General features: G+C 41.7%; 1 protein-coding gene across 3 annotated transcripts in view; it reads left to right on the top strand.

Moving 5' to 3' along the window:
• ipo8 (importin 8) overlaps positions 1-20089 on the top strand; it is a gene marked incomplete at its 3' end in the record, with an annotated part of 56750 nt that extends 36661 nt beyond the window's left edge. For 2 of the 3 annotated variants that reach the window (XM_079184199.1, XM_079184201.1), the window contains 11 exons: positions 143-308; positions 572-732; positions 1542-1667; positions 1786-1861; positions 7093-7218; positions 9687-9784; positions 9901-9996; positions 13966-14186; positions 15370-15575; positions 16851-17072; positions 18433-18566. In XM_079184199.1, coding sequence (XP_079040325.1) covers positions 143-308; positions 572-732; positions 1542-1667; positions 1786-1861; positions 7093-7218; positions 9687-9784; positions 9901-9996; positions 13966-14186; positions 15370-15575; positions 16851-17072; positions 18433-18566 — 1632 coding nt within the window. Of the gene's footprint in view, positions 1-142; positions 309-571; positions 733-1541; positions 1668-1785; positions 1862-7092; positions 7219-9686; positions 9785-9900; positions 9997-13965; positions 14187-15369; positions 15576-16850; positions 17073-18432; positions 18567-19096 lie in introns of those variants that run through there. The other variant, XM_079184200.1, reaches the window with a different exon arrangement.
• Positions 20090-20291: the final 202 nt, after the last annotated feature.

The following is a 20291-nucleotide window of genomic DNA, read 5'->3' as shown; positions in this document are numbered from 1 at the left end:
TGCGAGGGTCTAAGAACAGAGGATGTTGTATGCTGTGCACACCATTAATGGACCATTAGATATGTGTGGTTTCAGGTATCTAAAAACTGGATGGACTGAGATGAAACATGTATGGGTGTTGTATTCATTTGTGCTTTGGCAGTCGTGCTGGGTGCTCCACTGCTTCAGCCCACTGCGTTTCCATGATGAGCTGGTGCTCAGGAATGCTGTCGAATTGGTGAAACAGGATCTGATTGACGACAAAGAGATGCCCGTTAAGGTGGAAGCTGCAATGGCTCTGCAGACGCTGGTCAGCAACCAAGAACAAGGTGTGTGGAGGCATTTAGATGTTATTTTACAGTCATTTGTCGTACCACTTCAATCAACTGATACTGCTGTAAAGTTCAGAATAGAAAACAGGTGAAAAGACTGAAAACTGGATGAATATGGCTAATGCAGAAAGTGCAAATATGACCATGAAATGAATGTACAGTCACAACTTTTATTTTTGCCTTACCACAGTTATAAAGATAAATAAAATGATATGAGATTACATATACTGTGATTCATGCTCTTTTATGCGCGTGTGTAGCCAAGCTGTACATCAGGCCATACATCCGGCCGGTCATGCAGGAGCTGCTGCATGTGGTGAAAGAGACGGAGAATGATGACCTGACCAACGTTATTCAGAAGATGATCTGCGAGTACAACCAGGAGGTGGCCGCTATCGCTGTGGACATGACGCAGAACCTGGTAGGAACACAACACACACATTTGTTGGCATTCTGACATGAAACACTGGTTTCTCAAAGTTCAAACCCCTCAGCACCCCCTCAGCACAGAGACGAGGTGAAAAACAATTCCAGAACGGAATCAAACTTTGTATTCAACCCGGAAAAAACTTTTCCTTCACTTATTTTTAGTTTGAATTTATTGTTGTATTTTTCAAAGTTCAAGACCAAATTTTTAACTTTCAGTTTCTTTTTTTCTTCAAATGATCAAAACTATTGCCCTGGATTTGACTCCATACAAGTGGTGTTATATTCAGAGCCTATTCATGCCACTCAACTTATACTTATTCCTTGCCTCTCTGCCAAACAAATGCATATTATGGATTATGCTGTTTTTGGTCCTCATTCCAAACATTGTGGGCTGAAGGTATTTATCCCATTGTGGTGGATTTTTTTCTGGCAAATTGAGCTGAGACCTTAAAATAGTTTCATCACAGAAGGCATATCATTTCATGTTTGACAATGCCTTAAATATTCTTCATTTAGCTCTCTTAAACTTGCAGATGCATTGTGGTTTTCTGTGTCTTGAGAGTGTGTGTGTGTGTGTGTGTGTGTGTGTGTGTGTGTGTGTGTGTGTGTGTGTGTGTGTGTGTGTGTGTGTGTGTGTGTGTGTGTGTGTGTGTGTGTGTGTGTGTGTGTGTGTGTGTGTGTGTGTGTGCGTGCGTGCGTGCGTGCGTGCGTGCGTGCGTGCGTGCGTGCGTGCGTGCGTGCGTGCGTGCGTGCGTGCGTGCGTGCGTGCGTGTGTGTAACCGCTATGTGTGTGTTTGACAGGCGGAGATTTTCACTAGGGTCCTTCAGAGTGAGGAGTACGAGGAGAACGAGGACAAGACTGTCATGGCTCTGGGCATCCTAAGTACCATCGACACCATCCTCACAGTCATGGAGGACCACAAGGAGGTCTCACACACACACACACACACACACACACACACACAGCCATCACTGATATCATACATGCTGTTACGGTATCGTAGTCATATTTGATGCTATATATTCTTTTCATTCTACCTCTCAGATCACTCAGCAGTTGGAGGGGATCTGTTTGCAGGTGATCGGTCTGGTCTTGCAGAAACCTATCATAGGTATGGCAGGTGTGTGCACGGGCAGTCCAGTGTTTTTACATGAACACACTCACTTACACTCTTACGCACACATACTCTAAATCAGGTCCCTGCTGTTTCTACATTTTGCTGCTCTCAGATCCTCCTGACACAGGTTGACGCAATCTACATTCCTTCCAATGGTTTCACACTATGCCACTGATGCACAGCTGGAAGTCATTGGTCAAGAAACACTTGCAGTGAAGAATAAGACTGTAAATAAGGCTGGATATTAAATACTTTAGAAATTAGCTTTTCAAATGTGTTATGAAGAAAGTATGTATTTAACTCAAGGATATCCACAAAACCTTTTTGTCAGAAATACTGAATGTAAACATTCACAGACATCCTCTCTCTTTGATGTGACGCTAATGATCTGCAATCTGTTCTCGAAAAGAAATGATGAAGAGAAAAACACATGCCAAATAGAGAATGGGGGAAATGAGGCTCATTGTTTTTCATTTGGCAATGTGCAGCTGAATCAGGTGCTGAACAAGGATAAGAAACTTAAGAGGTGAAAGGGACTGCAGCGCACTGATTGATTTGCAGACTTTAATTGTGCAAACAGAAGGTTTTGACACCAGTGTCACTAGTTACACAGCGTTGAAGTTTCGGCTGTAATGCAAATTAAAGCCCAGTAGTGGTTCTTTGGGGATTTCATTTTGTTCCTCTCTGAGTTTACTATCTTTATAGTTTTTCTATGCATTTGACGGTGTAAACTGTATTCTTGATCAGACTTTTTGCTCTGTTGTTATCTGTTGCTCTTCATTGCAGCTGTTCATGTGGGGTGCAAATATACACACAACGCAACAATGTGGTTAAAAACAAGTTTTTGAAGGACAGTATTTAATAATGTTTGCTACTACCAGATTTCATTTTGATGGTTGTGTATGCCACCCTTAGTGTGAGTGTGAGTGTGAGTGTGAGTGTGAGTGTGAGTGTGAGTGTGAGTGTGTGTGTGTGTGTGTGTGTGTGTGTGTGTGTGTGTGTGTGTGTGTGTGTGTGTGTGTGTGTGTGTGTGTGTGTGTATACATATTAAAATGCAGGTGCTAGAGGTAATGAAGAAAATAAAGTGTGTGTGTGCGTGCGTGCGTGCGCCTTGTAATTGCCTTGAGGAGGATTGTATCCCTCCCACTTGGTTAATGGATTCATTGATAATCTCTTCCTGCCAGAATGGAAAGCTGTGTTCAGGCAGAGGCAGGTAAAGCAGAAGGAGGGGTCATAATGAAACAAATGAAAGCTAGAGAAGTCAAGCAAGTTATTCTCCAGGAAACGTACCACACTCACATACACATGTGCAGTCTAGCACAGTGGTGCTCTTTACCAACTACTTTATTGCACAAATCCAAATGTGTGCCTTTGCATTTTCTTCTGGTATTAAGGAGCATTGTTGTTATCTTAAAGCTGCCCGCACTATGATAAGATCTCCATATGGAAATCAATAAGGTTGGACTGGCTGACTGGCTGACACAAACATGGCGTCTCCCAGGTCAAGGGAAGCTATCCCATAAACAGACTCTTTTCATTCAAATCACTTTTTGCAAGGAAAGACTTGCTAGGGACACTACGACTTGTAGTTTTTGGTCGAGGTAGAGACTGAGTTAGGTGACCTTTCAACTTATTCTTAAAGGATCTATATGGGATTAAGGGCATAGCAGCAAACAACTATTTGCAATATAAAGATCTAGTGGAGGCCGCTGATAACGCTGTCCCGACTGAAAGCATTGTCGTGGACGCATAGCGCCCACCCTCAGGTCCCCCTTTCGATAGACAATGTTAGGGCTCTCAGCAATGTTGCCGTTGTTTGTATTGTGCATTCTGTTCGCGCTGCTAGCCGCTGACTCAGCCGTCTCCATGTTGAGAGCTATGTGGAGGCAAAAGACATAGATATGCTCTAAATTCCGTATTGAGCACATTGTAAGAATGTGATCAGACTTGGCTGAGATTGAAACTCACAGACCACCCTCAGATGTCGTCTTGACAATCCAATTATATTTTCATCACAACGTATGTTGCATACATTTACAGCTCTTTCGTGAGAACCTGGATTAAAGCAGTGTATTGTCTCTCCTCCTCTTGGTTACCAAGAAGAGCTGCCGGGTATTTCGCACGATGCAGTGCTCAGTTTTCAGTACAAAAGTCAATATTTATTGAAAAAAGACTTCAATAAATAGTGAAAATGTCCAAACTTTACAATATCGGCCCAGAGTTCACTATGTAGTCGCAGGTGATTTCCTTTCAGCAAAGAGCCTGACAAGGTCCAATCAGGGATCCGCCACAGATCCACCGTTACATGAATGGGAACTTCAAGGTGGCTGCATCTGTATCATCAGTTCTATAAATGTTGTTCTGTTTGAAATGTGTGGTAGTGTGGTGCACAGCCTGCGACACATGAGGAGCGCAGCAAAGGCTGCTTCCCTCTCTACAGGTGCTGGCAAAGCCACGTCAGGGTCAGTTTTACTGTCACTTGCTTTTTTCGATAGATTTTTACAATTCCTACCCTTTGCTCAGCCTTTCCACTAGCCTGTATGTACAGTGGGCTAGAGGTAATGTGTTTAAATTCATGCTGCTTGGCAAACTCCCTGTATTCTCCACAGCTGTATTGAGGACCATTGTCACTGACCATACATTGTGGTATTCCATATCGGTGAAACTTCCACCATACACTGCTTTCAAGCAGCCATTAGACGCAAAAGCAGAAAGGGATAAAACAATTCCTTAAGTAATTGGCATTTTAAGGTGGAACAAAAAATCCTCCTATTCTATGCTTTTTGATATTTCCAATTTCATCACATAAAAGATGCTTTTTAGTTGTAATGCCTATTGTAACCTTTAGCCTTTTGGGAAAGTGTTTGGTCAGTGTTTATACAGTGCAATGCACAAGTTCCTTATTCCTTTAATGAACATCTTTGTTGCCTTTCTCACCACTGATGACTCTGTTACGTGCCTATCTAGTATATGGTTAAGGGAGGGAAATATGCTTGTTTAATCAGATGTAAAATAGCTGTTAAAGGCCACACAAAATATACAATAACATAGCAACACAATCACGGATAAATCAGCAGGACTGACACAATATTAAGGGGGCGGCAGCGACTGGTGCCATATCATCAACAAACAATCCCACTACTTAAATTTACAGCTTTTTAGTTGTCAAAACCCCAAAACCAAAGAATATATATATCGGCAAAAAAATACTTGTTTATCTATATCAGTGAAAAAAATAACAACAGACACAAAAGAAAACACAAAGGACAATGCAACCAACTTCCCACTAAACCCTGCCCAACCCCAAGACCGCGGATCTAGTGCCTCTTTGCCAAATTCTCTAAAGCTTTGTCTCCTAGGAGTGATTCATGGCAATCTACACATCTCTCAGTTCTGTTATTCGCTCGCATGACTTCTCCTACACTCAAGTGGAGGCACGCATCTCTGCGTGCTTGGCTGACATCTCAAAGTGGATGACGACACACCACCTGAAGCTCAACCTGAACAAAACCGAGCTACGGTTCCTCCCGGGTAAGGGTTGCCCGCACCGAGACCTGTCCATCACCATGGACGATACTGTGGTTACGCCAACTCGGACTGCGAGGAACCTGGGTGGGACCCTGGATGACCAACTGTCGTTCTCAGCAAACATCTCATCGGTTACACGCTCCTGCAGATTCCTGCTCTACAACATCAGGAGGATTCGCCCCTTCCTCACTGAGGAGACGGCGCAGGTGCTCATCCAGGCTCTTGTCATCTCCCGCCTGGACTACTGCAACTCTCTACTTGCCGGAGCCCCGGCGTCGGCAATCAGACCTCTGGAGCTTGTCCAGAAAGCTGCAGCTCGTCTGATGTTCAATCGCCCCAAGTTCTCCCACACAACTTCCCTTCTCCGTGCTCTACACTGGCTACCTGTAAGAGCTCGCATCCAGGTTCAGACTCTGGTGCTAGCCTACAGGGCAGTGAAAGGAACAGCTCCTTCCTATCTCCAGGCCATGGTCAAGCCCTACACCCCCGCTCGATCACTTCGCTCTGCTGCATCGGGGCGATTGGTTCCCCCGTCGCTCAGAGGTCCCTGCAGCCGATCGACCCGGTCACGGCTGTTTTCTGTCCTGGCCCCACAGTGGTGGAATGAACTTCCCACTGACGTCAGGACAGCAGAGTCGCTGCCCATCTTTCATCAGGCTGAAAACTCACCTCTTCAAGAAGTACTACCCTGAGCCTTCCACTTAGCACTTATTGTATTCATATTAGTTTGTTGCACTTATTGTATTTCTTTGTTTCTGCACTGTACGTTTGCTCTGGTTTATGCTCTTAGATGCTTGTTTAAAAAGGAGATGCACTTATGACTTCTGGTGACTAGTAGTTCTCTTGAATACCTATGTTGAATACACTTATTGTAAGTCGCTTTGGATAAAGGCGTCTGCTAAATAACTGTAATGTAATGTAATGCAATAAGGCAAAATGACTAACAGCTTGTTTACTTGCCTCCAACTGTCACTTTAAAGGTGGACTCTGCTATTTTATTCCAATACACATTTTCTCAAATTAAGCAGCTTCTCTTCACTATTGGCTGTTATCTGTTCTTGTGTGCGCTTAAAAGAATCTTGAATAAACACAGCCCTTGCTTTGTAAATGGGAAACAAACAAAGTGGCTTGTACCAGCTTCTCCTTTGATTCTTTTTTTTAGGCTTCTCTCTAAGAGCCTTAATATCGCTCGCATTAATTAAGTCAGCTTTAGCCCCTGTGTCAATCTCAACTGGTACAAATCGCATTGATCAACAGTGGTGCAATTCATTTTCACTTACAGTATCTTCATCATGTGACAAATCTTGATAAAAGATGTTTCTCTCAAATCATCAGTCATTTATTTCTTCAACTGTGTGCACCCAATTCCCTTTCTTCATATATTTGGAGAAACATGTATTTCGCATAATAGTGTTGTCCTTTACACCTAAACATCTTTTTCCTTGAGCCGGACATTGTCTCGGTCTTTTCTCTCATCTTGTTCTCCTGATATATTAAAACAAGCTCCTGCTTTCTCCTTTCACTGACACAGCGCCTCAGTGCCTTGGCCCGCTGATGTGTGTGCATGCTTATACAAAGCGGTACTTGTTGGGGCACATATATAAACACATTATTACACTGATCCCACTTTAGCTGAAGTTCTACAGGTGCAGTGAATGTATGTGCATGTTTTAGATTCATTAACAGTCCTTTCTTGTCTTATGCAGAGTTCTACGAGGAGATCTTGTCGCTGGCGTTCGGCCTCACCTGTCAGACCATTTCCCCCCAAATGTGGCAGCTTCTTGGCATTTTGTACGAGGTGTTCCAGCACGACTGCTTCGACTACTTCACAGGTATGTCAAGTGACGTGAAGTCAATTCATTATTTGTCATAAGGGGGCAATTTGTGTTGCAGCAAGCATAAAAACAGAAACAAAAAGCATAGGCTTCAATATAACATAGAAACATACCGTAGTTGACAGACGACAGAATCAGAGTGTCTCATGTCCATCTAGCCATGATGATCTTGTATATGTTGACAGATCTGTGAAGTTGGTATGAACATGGTAGCTAAAGGCTGCCTATTTACATATCCAGCAGACACAGAGCAACATCAGTTACCTGATGAACTCCAATATTCACCATCCTTTTAGCTCTGTTTTGGTTTCTGCCAACTCCTGAGAAAAATGTCTGCTTGCAAACTTTGTCAGCTGTCTGGGCAGGTAGTGTATTGCGGCTTTAGCAGAGCTTTTTGATGAAACTTGAACACTGAAAAATGCTAGAATGCTCAATAGAACTCCAAAGAGCTGCAGAGTTGGATTGTCATGATGAGTGACAATTCAATTCAATTTCAATTCAATTTTATTTGTATTATATAATATCACAAATCATAAATTGTCCTCAGACACAATCAAATGTGGTTGAATGATGTTGTACAATCTGTACAACATGTACAACATCCTCTGTCCGTTGACCTTGGTATCAGAACAGGAAAAACTCCCCCAAAAACTTTAGAGGTCGAAAAAAGGTTGAAACCTCCAAGAGTGCAGCTGAGCAGGGATCCCTCTACCAAGATGGGCAGAAGCGGAGTAGATGTCATGTGTACAGAATGAACAACATAATGAAATTACAACATAGTCAATCCATATGATTGAAAAAGTACATGTAATGAGAGTAGTAATAGCAGTAGTAGCACCAATAATAGAAAAATGATTACTACTAATAGCAGCAGTGGATATGATAGAATAAAAGCAGTAATAGTAATAGAACTGTGTCAAATAATGATAATTGTAGTGTACGTATATATATATATATATATATATATATATATATATATATATATATATATATATATATATATATATATATATATATATATATATATATATATATATATATATATATATATATATATATATATATATATATATATATATATATATATATATATATATACAGTTGTGTGAAAAAGTGTTTGCCCCCTTCCTGATTTCTTATTTTTTTTATTTTAAGTATTTGTCACACTTAAATGTTTCAGATCATTAAACAAATTTAAATATTAGACAAAGATAACACAAGTAAACACAAAATGCAGATTTTAAATGAAGGTTTTTATTATTAAGGGGAAAAAAAAATCCAAACCTACATGGCCCTGTGTGAAAAAGTGATTGCCCCCCCCCCCCCTGTTAAAACATAAATTAACTGTGGTTTATCACATCTTTGGAAAGCTATCAGTCTGGAAAAGGTTACAAAGCCATTTCTAAAGCTTTGGGACTCCAGCGAACCACAGTGAGAGCCATTATCCACAAATAGCGAAAACATGGAACAGTGGTGAACCTTCCCAGGAGTGGCCGGCCGACCAGAATTACCCCAAGAGCGCAGCGACGACTCATCCAAGAGGTCACAAAAGACCCCAGAACAACATCCAAAGAACTGCTCCAAAGAAAGGAGCTTAGTGTATGATAGGAAGCCCCCAGGTACTCTAGGCCTACAGCAGTATATCTCTGAGCTGGTCCAAGACAAACCTGAGGCAGCCCTAACTATAAGATGTTAACAAAGAGGAAAGTGTTAAGCCTACTCTTAAGTAGAGGCTGTCTGCCCCCTCAGACTAAAACTGGACGTGGGTAGAGGAGCTTCATAGCTGAAGGCTCTGGTTCCCATTCTACTTTTGGAGACTGTAGGAACCACAAGTAACCCTGCATTCTGGGAGCACAGTGTTCTACTGGTCGGGTACAGTACCATGAACTCTTTAAGGTATAATGGTGCCTGACCATTTAGGGCTTTTCTAGGTAAATCCTGATTGAGTATAAAAAAACTGTTGTAGAAAGCCACACAACGGATTTGTTACTACTTTGTCAATGATCGTATAGAGAAAGGGAAGGTTAGAAGTGGGTCTGTAGTCAGCCATAACTCCTGGATCAAGAGTGGGCTTTTTAAGAAGAGGTTTAATTTTAGCCGGAGGTGATTCATTTTATCTCTAATGCTTAGAAAGAGCTAACTTCCATTGTTTTATGATCTTCTTTTTTAGAGGGGAAATAGAAAACACGATCAACAAAATGATCAATGAGGGAGGGACATCTGTGACATTTCACTTTATTGCTTGATGCTTTGTTCGGATACAAATAGTCCCCAGCGCAGCTTTCAGGAAAACTCACCTATCTGAGGAACAAAACTACAAGTGATAATGAATGATTATATGGAGTAATAATGATCAAAGTGAACACAGCAGTGGACCTGTAATATGAATGTAGCTGTTTGCATGTTGATACACCCACCCACAAAAATGGTGGTAATGTTAATGATTGTATCTGTTTATCTTACAGATATGATGCCTCTCTTACACAACTATGTTACTGTGGATACGGACATGCTCCTGTCCAACCCTAAACACTTAGAAGTCATCTACAGCATGTGCAAAAAGGTCAGGCTATACGTGTCTTCACCAGCTTGTTCACTTGAAATGTGAAGGATCTTGTTTTTTCAGTGCTAGAGCTGAGTCATGACTTGTAAACTATTATGACCTTTGACGTGTTGTAGGTGCTGACCATAGATGCAGGTGAGGATGCAGAGTGTCACGCTGCCAAACTGTTGGAGGTCATCATCCTGCAGTGCAGAGGCAGAGGCATTGACCAGGTCAGAAACAGCCCCACACAGTACAAACCTTTATTTCCATGTATGTTCATTTTTGAAAACATCTACCATGCATTTAACACAGTAGTTCCCAACATTTCAGGTGATAGAACGGTTGTCCACTAAGCAGGTCGCTGGCCCCGCGGTTTAGATGTCAAATGTCCTTTAGCAAGATACTGAACCCCATATTGCTGAGTGTGTTTGAATGCTTATCGCTACTGATAAGCAGGTGGCACCTTGTATGATAGGCTCTGCCACCAGTGTATGAACGGGTGTTTGAATGGGTGAATGCTAGTTTGTGTTGTAAAGCAATTTCAGTGGTCTCTAAGACTAGAAAAGCACTGTATAAATACAGTCCATTTACCATTTTAACCCCTAATATAAAATGTAATATTGTTAGAATATTATTTATCAGTGGTGGGCCGTGCATTTTCTACCTAAAACTACAGTTGAACCACCTCCTAATAAGCTCATTATGACGCCACAGCTACGGTTATTTGTTTCTAGGGGTGTAACAATACATGTATTCGTATGAAACCGTTCGGTACGAGGCTTACGAACAGAACAATACGTTTGAATAATACTAGTGCATTTGGAAAATGCAGAAGCTTAAATTGTGGGAAATCTAATGTTTTCGGTGGACAGCGCTCAAACAGGTAACCCATCACGTAAGAGACACTGAACAAAACATTGTACTCTGGTGAGGCGCGTGTGTTCTGAGAGGCGCGCTAAACTAGCTTACGCAACACGCTACAAACTCTCCCCGCAGCGTTTAGCTGTTCACTGATTCAAACAGCGCTAAAGCAATCGCCACACAATCCCCATTTCTCCAGACCATAATTCTTGCTTTGTAAAAGAAAACAGATACATGAATATCACATCTATCACATGACGGGATGCTTAACGGACAATGCATAGAGTCAAAATCAACATAATTAACACAATGACAAGAACAAACTCACAAGAACCAGTCACATATATTTATATGACAACAAAGCAACAAATCAATCCAGCAACACTGCAGCGCTAAAACACGTATTCATCCACACACTGAAGAGCACGAGCCATTCAAATATTATTCACATCAGAGGGATCAATATTAACCATATCATAAAAACGACACTATCGACAAATGAACACAGTAGTAACGATACTGCAGATGTAAAAACACAAAAACACTTCACTTACCAAAGCTGCTGTTCACTTAAAGACAAAGTCCATCCTCCTTTCTTTGTTGACAAAGAGTTTAAAACCACGGTTGTACAGAACATCGGTGCGGTTCAGTTCCAGCCAGAGGTCCTCCTGCGAACGTGTTCATTGAGCCACCTCAGGTTAGCGTAGCGTAGCTCCAAACAGCTCCAAACACCAAGATGCTCAGTTGCAAATAAAACGCATTCTTAGCCATAAAATGATGCTAGCCCACTGACCAATCACACCGCACGTTAATGCTGACTGTAGACTACCTCGGTAGCTCTGGCACGTCAAAGAATACGCCCCACATGTCAAGCTAAAGATCTGATTGGTTGAAGACTATGACAATCAACAATATCGTCCCCATTCACTTAAACTGCACAGGCTCTCTAGCGGACATCGGGCCTCTAATAATAATACATTTAATTTGTAGCGCACTTTTCATTCAGAGAATCTCAGAAAAAAGCTCTCCTTAAAACAAGCTGTGCTGGACATTCTGGGGCCTCTCTTCTACCTAGAGACACAGAGGTGAAATCTGATTGGATAAAAGCTCTACTTAAAACAAGCTGCACTGGAAGCAGAGCAACTGAGGAGCACAGTAGCTGTGCAATGAGAAAATAAGATAAATGGGAAAAATAACTAGAATACCTGTAGTGTATTTATGAAAAATGATTAAATTATAAAATAGCTATAATTTTGTGATTCTGTTTAGGCCAGCAGAGAAGGCTTAGCTGGCCCTGACGGCCCGCCACTGATTTATACAATTACACCACATATGTAGGTCACTTTGCAAGTTTGCATTCCTACTGTACCACCATTCGTGGTAGATGCTTTAAAATTGATGTGGATGTTTCAAACCATTTCCCCATTGCTTTGTGCCATCTTTGTGCCTTGAGAGAGAGAGAGAGAGAGAGAGAGAGAGAGAGAGAGAGAGAGAGAGAGGGGAGGGTGTGGGGGAGAGAGAGAGAGGGAGGGGAGAGAGAGAGAGAGAGAGAGAGAAAGAGAGAGAGAGAGGGGGGAGGATGGAGAGAGAGAGAGAGAGAGAGAGAGAGAATGTTCTTTTATATTTGTATACTTTATAATAACGTATCTGTTTTATCTTACTGAATGTTTGCGCCGTCTTAACAGGCTTTGCTCTACAATCTCTTTTAGGAAAGTTGTTGTTAGTTGTTGCCCTCAGATACCATCTGAGGACAGAACTGCATTGCTACAGTGAGTGTAGGTTCCGGGTTAGTTTGGCATCCCTGTGTTAGTACTGTGTTGTAACATGGCTAATTAGGAAAAGATAATGAAAAGAATGACTTTGGTCTTCAGAAATAATACTGTGTTTGTTTGATAAGAACAATTTGCTGGTCCATGTGAAATAATAGTGTCTATTGGTTAACAAGTTGGTCTTAAATACGCCCACAGCCCTGTCAGATGTTTCAACTGTTTATCCATCACTTGAAGCTAACTATTTCAACCATTTATCAATTAGCCTTGGCGTTAAATATTTTCTCAATCTTGAGTGAAAAATGGATGAAATAAAGGCATCTGACAGCTTTAGCTACATTGTATATGCCCATTGCCCAAATACAAACATTTAAGTATCATAATGTTACTTAGAGTTTGCACTGACTCCTCAATGCAGCCCTTTATAGATGGAACAGTCCCATCTTTTAGCATGAGCTCATCCAGCTACATACTGGACTGGGTTGACGTCCCTGTACTTTGCCAGGAGCAGATGAGCATATATAGGAATCCGGCTCAAACTAACATCAGCTTGTAACAAAATAAAACAAATGTTGGAAACAATAGTCAGAAACCAGTCCAAAGCCTGATGATTTTGCTCAAAGGAAAATACTTTTACATACATTTACCTCATTAATTGACACTTGCCATGTTTATTAGGAAAAGCCAACATTATTACATTATACATATGACAGAAAATAGCTTTTTTCAATTTGATTTAATATATTAGCTTAGCCTAATACAACAAATCACAAATGTGCCTCAGAGAGCTTTACAGCAGTTCAAATACTTTTACAGCAAGACCAGCTCTCAAAGTACTACTCATGTTAGTCACCAACATTTCAAGGAAAAGCTTTCCTCGGAGTGTCATGATTAGGCTTTGCCTCTGTGTTCTGTGTATTGTCTACCCGCCCGTTCGGCTTGTCCTGTTCCCGGTTTTCCCGTCTGTCTTCCCTGTCCTGCTGGAATTTCCTCCCTCGTCTCCTGTCTGTTCTGTGGATCCCCTGCCGATTCCTGTATGGTCTGCAATTTGGATTGTTTTGCTCATTAAATATACCCTTTCACACTACTCTGCCTGGTCTGCGCCTGAGTCCTCCACCATGCCCTGTGACACGGAGTGCCAAAAGGCTGGCAGGTTTATACTACTGGTTGACCTAAACCTCTTCAATCTTTCCTATTCTTATCCTGGTGCAAATATAGATGACATCAAAATGACATTTAGTACATTTTAGTATTTTGTATGTGTTCTTAGCTGATATTGAAAGGAAAGATGGTCCACATGAATACAAATCCTTTATACTGGGCTTACATTACAGTAACTAGAATCAGATTCTGTAATCTTAAACCTTTCTTTGTCCGTGAACATCAGGACATCAAGGGAAATTATTCCGCCCGTCTCTCTGCAGGCAACCAGAAAAGGAAAAAACCTCCAGATATCCAGAGGATCACTGACGGCGTCTGAGGCTGTTCCACCTGTTCCACTGTGGTTTGACCGACCAAAAAGCTGTAGGAGTAACAGCAGCCTCATTTCTCTGTGTTTCCTACGTGCAGTGCATCCCTCTGTTTGTGGAGGCAGTTCTGGAGCGTTTGATGAGGGGGGTGAAGTCCAGCGAGCTGAGGACCATGTGCCTGCAGGTGGCCATCGCTGCTCTGTACTACAACCCGGCCCTGCTCATCCACACTCTGGACAACATGCACTTCCAACACAACCCTCAACCCATCACTGCCCACTTCATCAACCAGTGGATGAATGACACAGAGTTCTTCCTCGGGTAAGGGGGAGCTTACTGTCATTTTGAATAAAATGAAAATCATAAATATTAGTTCACTCATGATTCTTATAAGATATTTACCAGCCGCAACAGTGACGCTGGTATTTCTGTGTGTGAGTACCCATGGCTAAATGTGGTCCTGGGAACTACCACAGACGCGGTTTAGAGTACTTGATAGCACCACAACCGTGCAAGATGCAGTCACACAAATTGATAGACGTGTAGTTGAGATCAAAATGAAGGCTGAGTTCCAACTTGAGTGTGGTCAGAGCAAGGGCACAGGCAGTAGGGGAGTGGAAAGTGGAGAAGGAGCCATTGCCCCTCGCACTGTACGCCCCTGGTCCGATTTGGCATCACAGCTGATGAGATCCTATCTCTAGTTTTATGTAGTCCAGTCTGACTAGAAGTAGCACATCACAATATGTCATGAAATAGGTGGTGCTAGAACCTTGGTGACATAGTGACTGTTGTGCTCTCAGTCACTAACCAGAATGTGTGTTTAAACATGTGTCATCTAACTCAAAGAACTACAGCGATTTAATGCATTTTCCCAAATATATTTTTTTAAAGGAGCAGTGTGTAAGATTTAGTGGCATCTGGACGACAGCAACCAACTGAATATCCCTCCGCTCACCCCTCCCTTTCCAAGCTTGTAGAGAACCTCGTAGAGTCCAAATGTGAAAGGCCTTCTCTAGAGCCAGGCTTTGGTTCGTCCTCTCTGGGCTACTGCAGAAACATGGTGGTGCAACATGGGGAATCTGTTCTTTATGTAGATAGGAAGGGGTCATACACAAGCTAATACAGGATAACACTTCTTAGTTTCAGGTGATTAGACACCCATGAAGACATAGTTATGAATAATATATTCCATTTCTGCTAATATATCCCTCTAAATCCTACACACTGGAACGAAAGAATACCCCATTGACATTTTATTTCCTGTTATATTTTCTCAATCTGCACATTAATTATTTATGGTTATTCAATAAACGTGTTTGTGTCATTATTTTGGTTCAGGCGAATGACAAAACATGTAAGGAAGGTTTACTTTGTCTCTTTGAATGCTTGTAAATACTGACAAACACTCTGTTTCATGGATTCCTTAAAAAGACTTTTAGGACTTGATACCTTCAGTCGCCTCCATTCTCAGACGTTCTCTTCCTCTCTCTGATCCACTCCCCAGCCTCCATGACCGTAAGATGTGTATCATTGGCCTGAGCGTGCTGATGGAGCTGCCCATTCGGCCGGCAGTGCTGGAGGGAGTCTCCGCCCAGATTGTCCCCTCCATCCTGCTCCTGTTCCTGGCCCTCAAACACCTCAACGCCTCCCGCCTTGTCAACAAACCTGACCTGCTGGCCCATGCAGGGGCACAGGATGAAGACCAGAATGGTGAGAAAAGATCAGGGAAGTGCAAAAAGAAGAACATAAGGAAAGCTACACCGCAGCACAGAGGTGGAGGAATTAATGTAGAATGAATAAGGGCAGAAAGAAAGCAGAGAGAAGGACAGTAATTGGCTTAATGATTTTTTCCGCTACTCAAATCTCCATTCAGCTCTGAGCTCAAATGACCTGCAGCACATTTATTTTCTGGTTCCCACTAGCTCTACTTGGCTTCACTCAAGCGTTAAAGAATGTCTGCTGCTTGTGGAGCAGACTGAAAGATGAACTTAGCCGTTTAGTTTCTCCTGCGGCCTTCTATTCAAAATGCTGAACATGTTCGGGTAAGAAATATGCTCTCAGTCACAAGGGAAGAATATAAAAGACAACGTTATAGAGCAAATATCCAGAAACAGAAAAACATTTTACAACAGCACCAAGCTTTAGTGTCAAAAGGTTATGTTCGATCTCAACATAGCAAGCTTTATTTTCTTTAAATTCTCAAGATCTAAAAAAAATGAGTTTTATCAATAACTTTTTTCTATATGAACACAAATTATAAGACAATTATCTAAACTCAAAAGCTGTGTTTCTGGACCCACGTCAGCCATTTTGAAACAAATGGCAAATAACAGCATAATGAAGAAGCCAATGCAAATGATGCCGTACAGTAAACTGTACGTATAGACTCATTGTTTCCTATGTATGTAAAACTAACTGCAAAGGATTCCATTCAAGGAGTTACAACCTTTTGTGAAATGGCTCTTTTTATAAGTTATGCTACTTTGTTTCCTGTAGTGATTTTGGGGATAAATATTTCCCTTAAGAATATAAAGTATGATGGGAAGGAAGATGAAAGATCTTGGTGTTTCATTGAGTGAAAGGACGAGCCTATAAGAGTCGTCCCACCACAGCTAGCTTGGCTATCTCGGTCAAGATTGTGACAAACCGCACATCAAGCTGAAAATAAATCCCTTTGTTAAGCTATTGGTTATGTCACCAACATTAGATCCATTTTTTTTCTACAACTAATTTTAATTGGGAGACACATACAGAAAAGCATGAATTCATAAGTGGGCACTTTAAATTGACATTGTGTTGTGAAATGAAATCAGTCTTAGAAACTAAAATCAAACAACTGACCTGAGAGCAGTCAGGTTTGCTAGCTAGATAGATGGAGACCATGGAGAGTCCAGTAAACTGATGGCAAATCTTAATCTAGTCCTTTTCCTACTATTTCTTTCTGCTAGTAGATCCTAATGTCTGTATTATTTTGTGTATGGGCAGAGGAGATTCCCAGTGATGAAGATGAAGTGACCGAGAACCGTAACGCCATGCAGCAGCAGTCCAGCATGCCGACGGGCCAGTCCGGCGAGGATGATGATGAAGATGAAGATGAGTACTGGGACGACGACTGCTTTGAGGGAACACCCCTGGAGGAGTACAGCACGCCTTTGGACTACGACAACGGAGAGGACGAGTACCAGTTCTTTACCTCCGCCCTGCTCCGTAAGTCATCGTTCAAACGTCAGATACAGCCCAGGTCTCTGCTTCAATAACTCTTTCGTGCCTTTCTTTTCTATACTTTATTATATGCAGGTTTATTGTTGTCAGAGCTGCTCAGGTCTCTGAAGCATCACAGCTAAATTACAAAACAAAGAAAAGATCCTTTCTCCAAACTCCCAGTGTATCAGATTGGTCATTCCTACCACGAGCGATAGAGAGGCAGCTTATATGCTTTTACAACGAGACAAATAGAGTGTCGTGTTCTTGATGCTCCTGTTATTGCCGTTGTTTCTTCTAGAACATGTTGACATGCTTCAAAGTTCAATTTCTTTTTTCTTATACTGTCCGTCTGAATGTACCTGTATTGATTACTTTCAGCGCTTTTCATCTGAATTTTGTTTTATGTTTACTTCCTGTCAGCTGATGTAATTGACATACACTGCAACCGATTATAAGCAGGGACCAATTAGAACACATCCATCCAGCCAGACTCCTGACAGCTCGTATAAAGGAACACTTATTGAAAATGGGCAGTGTGTATTTCTCCTCGGGTTGAGCATTCTGATACTTTCACAGTATTTATAAAGCACTTATAATAAAGAGACGCTCACTCTTTACAGTATGGGACCTTTAATCATCGTAGTGTATAGGCCTGAGTAACTCATATTTGAAATTACAAAGGCTTTATTTATAAATATCATTGTGGGTTTGAAGTTTATTATTCTGCATCCTCTTCTCAGACTGCTCACCAACATGGTGTTTCTCCAGCGTGTCTTCTGTTGGCTCAGAGTTTTCTTGACTTGACTGACGGTGCAACAACATCCATGACATTAAACATTTTAAGTTAAAGTTATGCAGTTCTACATGAACACTCTCAGAGTAGCAATATGGATTGATGTTACTTAGAAAGCCGTGACAGTAAATGATGTAGCAAGGCCTTGAGACCAAACCAAGATCTTTTTTTCAATTTTCAATAGTAGTACACTGGATCAGTCTGTTCAAATCCTCACATTTAAGAAGCTGGAACCAGCATTCATGCCGGGTGACTGTGGCTAAGTGGAGAGCAGGGCCGTCCTGCAATCAAAGGATCGGTGGTTCGATCCCCGGCTGCACTAGTCACATGTCAATGTGTCCTTGAGCAAGACAAACCCCAAAGTGCTCCCGTAGCTGTGCCTACGGTGTATAGATAGATACTGAATTGTAAGTTGCTTTGGATAAATGACTGTAATGTAATGTAATGCTTGATAAATCATTTAATAATTAATCCATTCTCAGAATTGTTATTTGGTCAGTTAATCTGCTGATGTTTGATGTTTTAAAACCCTCTCACACTATAAGCGTTCACTCTGTTCATGTGTGTTAGGGGTCCAGAACACGGATGCAGCCTGGTACCAGTGCTTGATAGCTTCGCTCAGCGACGACCAGAAGAAACAGCTGCAGGAGATCTACAGCATCTCACAGCAGAGGAGGAGCACTGCTGCCAAGGGCCATTGGTGAGAGGAGACACAAGCACACACTGGAATACAGATAGGTAGAGACAGGAAAGTTAAGTCCATTTTATTTATACAACCCAATATCTCAAGTCACAAATTGGCTTCAAGGGGCTTTACAATGTGTACAGCATACGACACCCTCTGTCCTTCGACCCTCGCTTCAGATAAACAATTAATTGGAAGTTAAGGCAAAAAAGATGAGTTCTAAGTTCGGAAAGAGAGAAAAGAGCAATCCAGAGACACTGACAGGGAAAGAGGGGTGTGAAAAAATGCTTGATGAATTCAGCTTGGAATGCTTCATAACTGCCCTGAAGGGTTCCGTCACAGTTTTCAGAGTATGAGGTCGAGCTTTCTGGAACACAGCATGAGGAAATGACAGTACCGTAAAACTATTCTGAAAATGTTGAGATTGGTTTTTATTCTGAAGTTAATTTGGGTAGATTTTGCAAAACATTTGTGAGTTTTGACTTTTGTCCCATTTAAATAAATAAAATAAAAAAGTAAATCTTCTCTTCCAAATCTTGTTGTTTTCAGAGCTCTAAGGAGACGGAGGAGGAGTCTGCAGAATCCGAGAACGGGACGAAGAAGAGAGGAGCTGGTCTGACCTGACTTAAAGTGTATTTCTGTCTGAATTATCTCAGTCAAGATCAGACCATATCAGACTTAATGGATCCCATCACAACCAGGTCCCAGGGTGCCATCAGAATGGATGAAATATTAGGGGCTGGGTCAGCATCATATCTTTGAACCTGGTGTACTGGAATATTCCGCTCACCAGGACAGGACTGCTGGCCTGTGTGTGTGTGTGCGTGTGTGCGTGTGTGCGTGCATTATAAATTGAATTGTCCTTGACCAGCAAAAGTAGTTTCAGTTCTTGTACAGTGCAGTCCCTTTGATCTGTGACTACGTAATTGTGTTGTGTGTGTGTCTGAGAAACTGAAAATAAAAACACATCAGAATGTGTGTTTGTACTGTAAGCGCTTGTTTTTGTCTTTCTATAGTTGAAAACGTTTTATCATTATTTGATATCATTATTTTATCATCATTGTATTGGTGGGGCGACTGTGACTCAGTGGTAGAGCGGGTCGTCCTTCAATCAGAGAATCGGGGGTTCGATCCCCAGCTCCACGAGTCCATGTCCATGTGTCCTTGGGCAAGACACTTAACCCCAGCCTCCCACAGACTGTTCCTGTAGTGTTTGATGGGTGTGAATGTTAGATCGTCCTGATGGCAGTTGGCACCTTGCATGGTAGCCCTGTCATCAGGGTGTGAATGATGACGTGAAGTGTTGAAGAGCTTTGAGTGGTCGAAGACTAGAAAAGAGAAAGTACAGTCCATTTACTATTTCATCTCATGAAGCAGGAAGAGCCTGATGTCTGTCAGGGTGACCTGTTTACAGACTGCAGATGGATGAGCAGGTTGAGGTCAAAGGTCAAAGACTTGTGGCCTCCAGCTATGATGTCACACATGAAATGTAAAATGGGAGCAGGATCTCAGGAGAAACATTTTTTTTGTCTTTCTGTTTGTCCCTGGGTTTAGTTTTTGAAAGGGTTTTCAGAAATATTTGGAGAAAATCATTAAAGTTCATGCAACATTTTTCTGAGTTGTAATACCAGCCGTCCTTCCTGCCTTTACTAAAAAGACATCTGTGGCAAAATGTACCAAATTTACTTGCATGACATCAGCATATCAGCTTTTTAATTTATAAATTAAAATGTGTAGAGCCTAA

This window comes from Pholis gunnellus (genome assembly GCF_910591455.1).
Source record: "Pholis gunnellus genome assembly, chromosome: 22".
NCBI lineage: Eukaryota > Metazoa > Chordata > Actinopteri > Perciformes > Pholidae > Pholis > Pholis gunnellus.
This window is presented reverse-complemented; position numbering and strand designations above follow the sequence as displayed.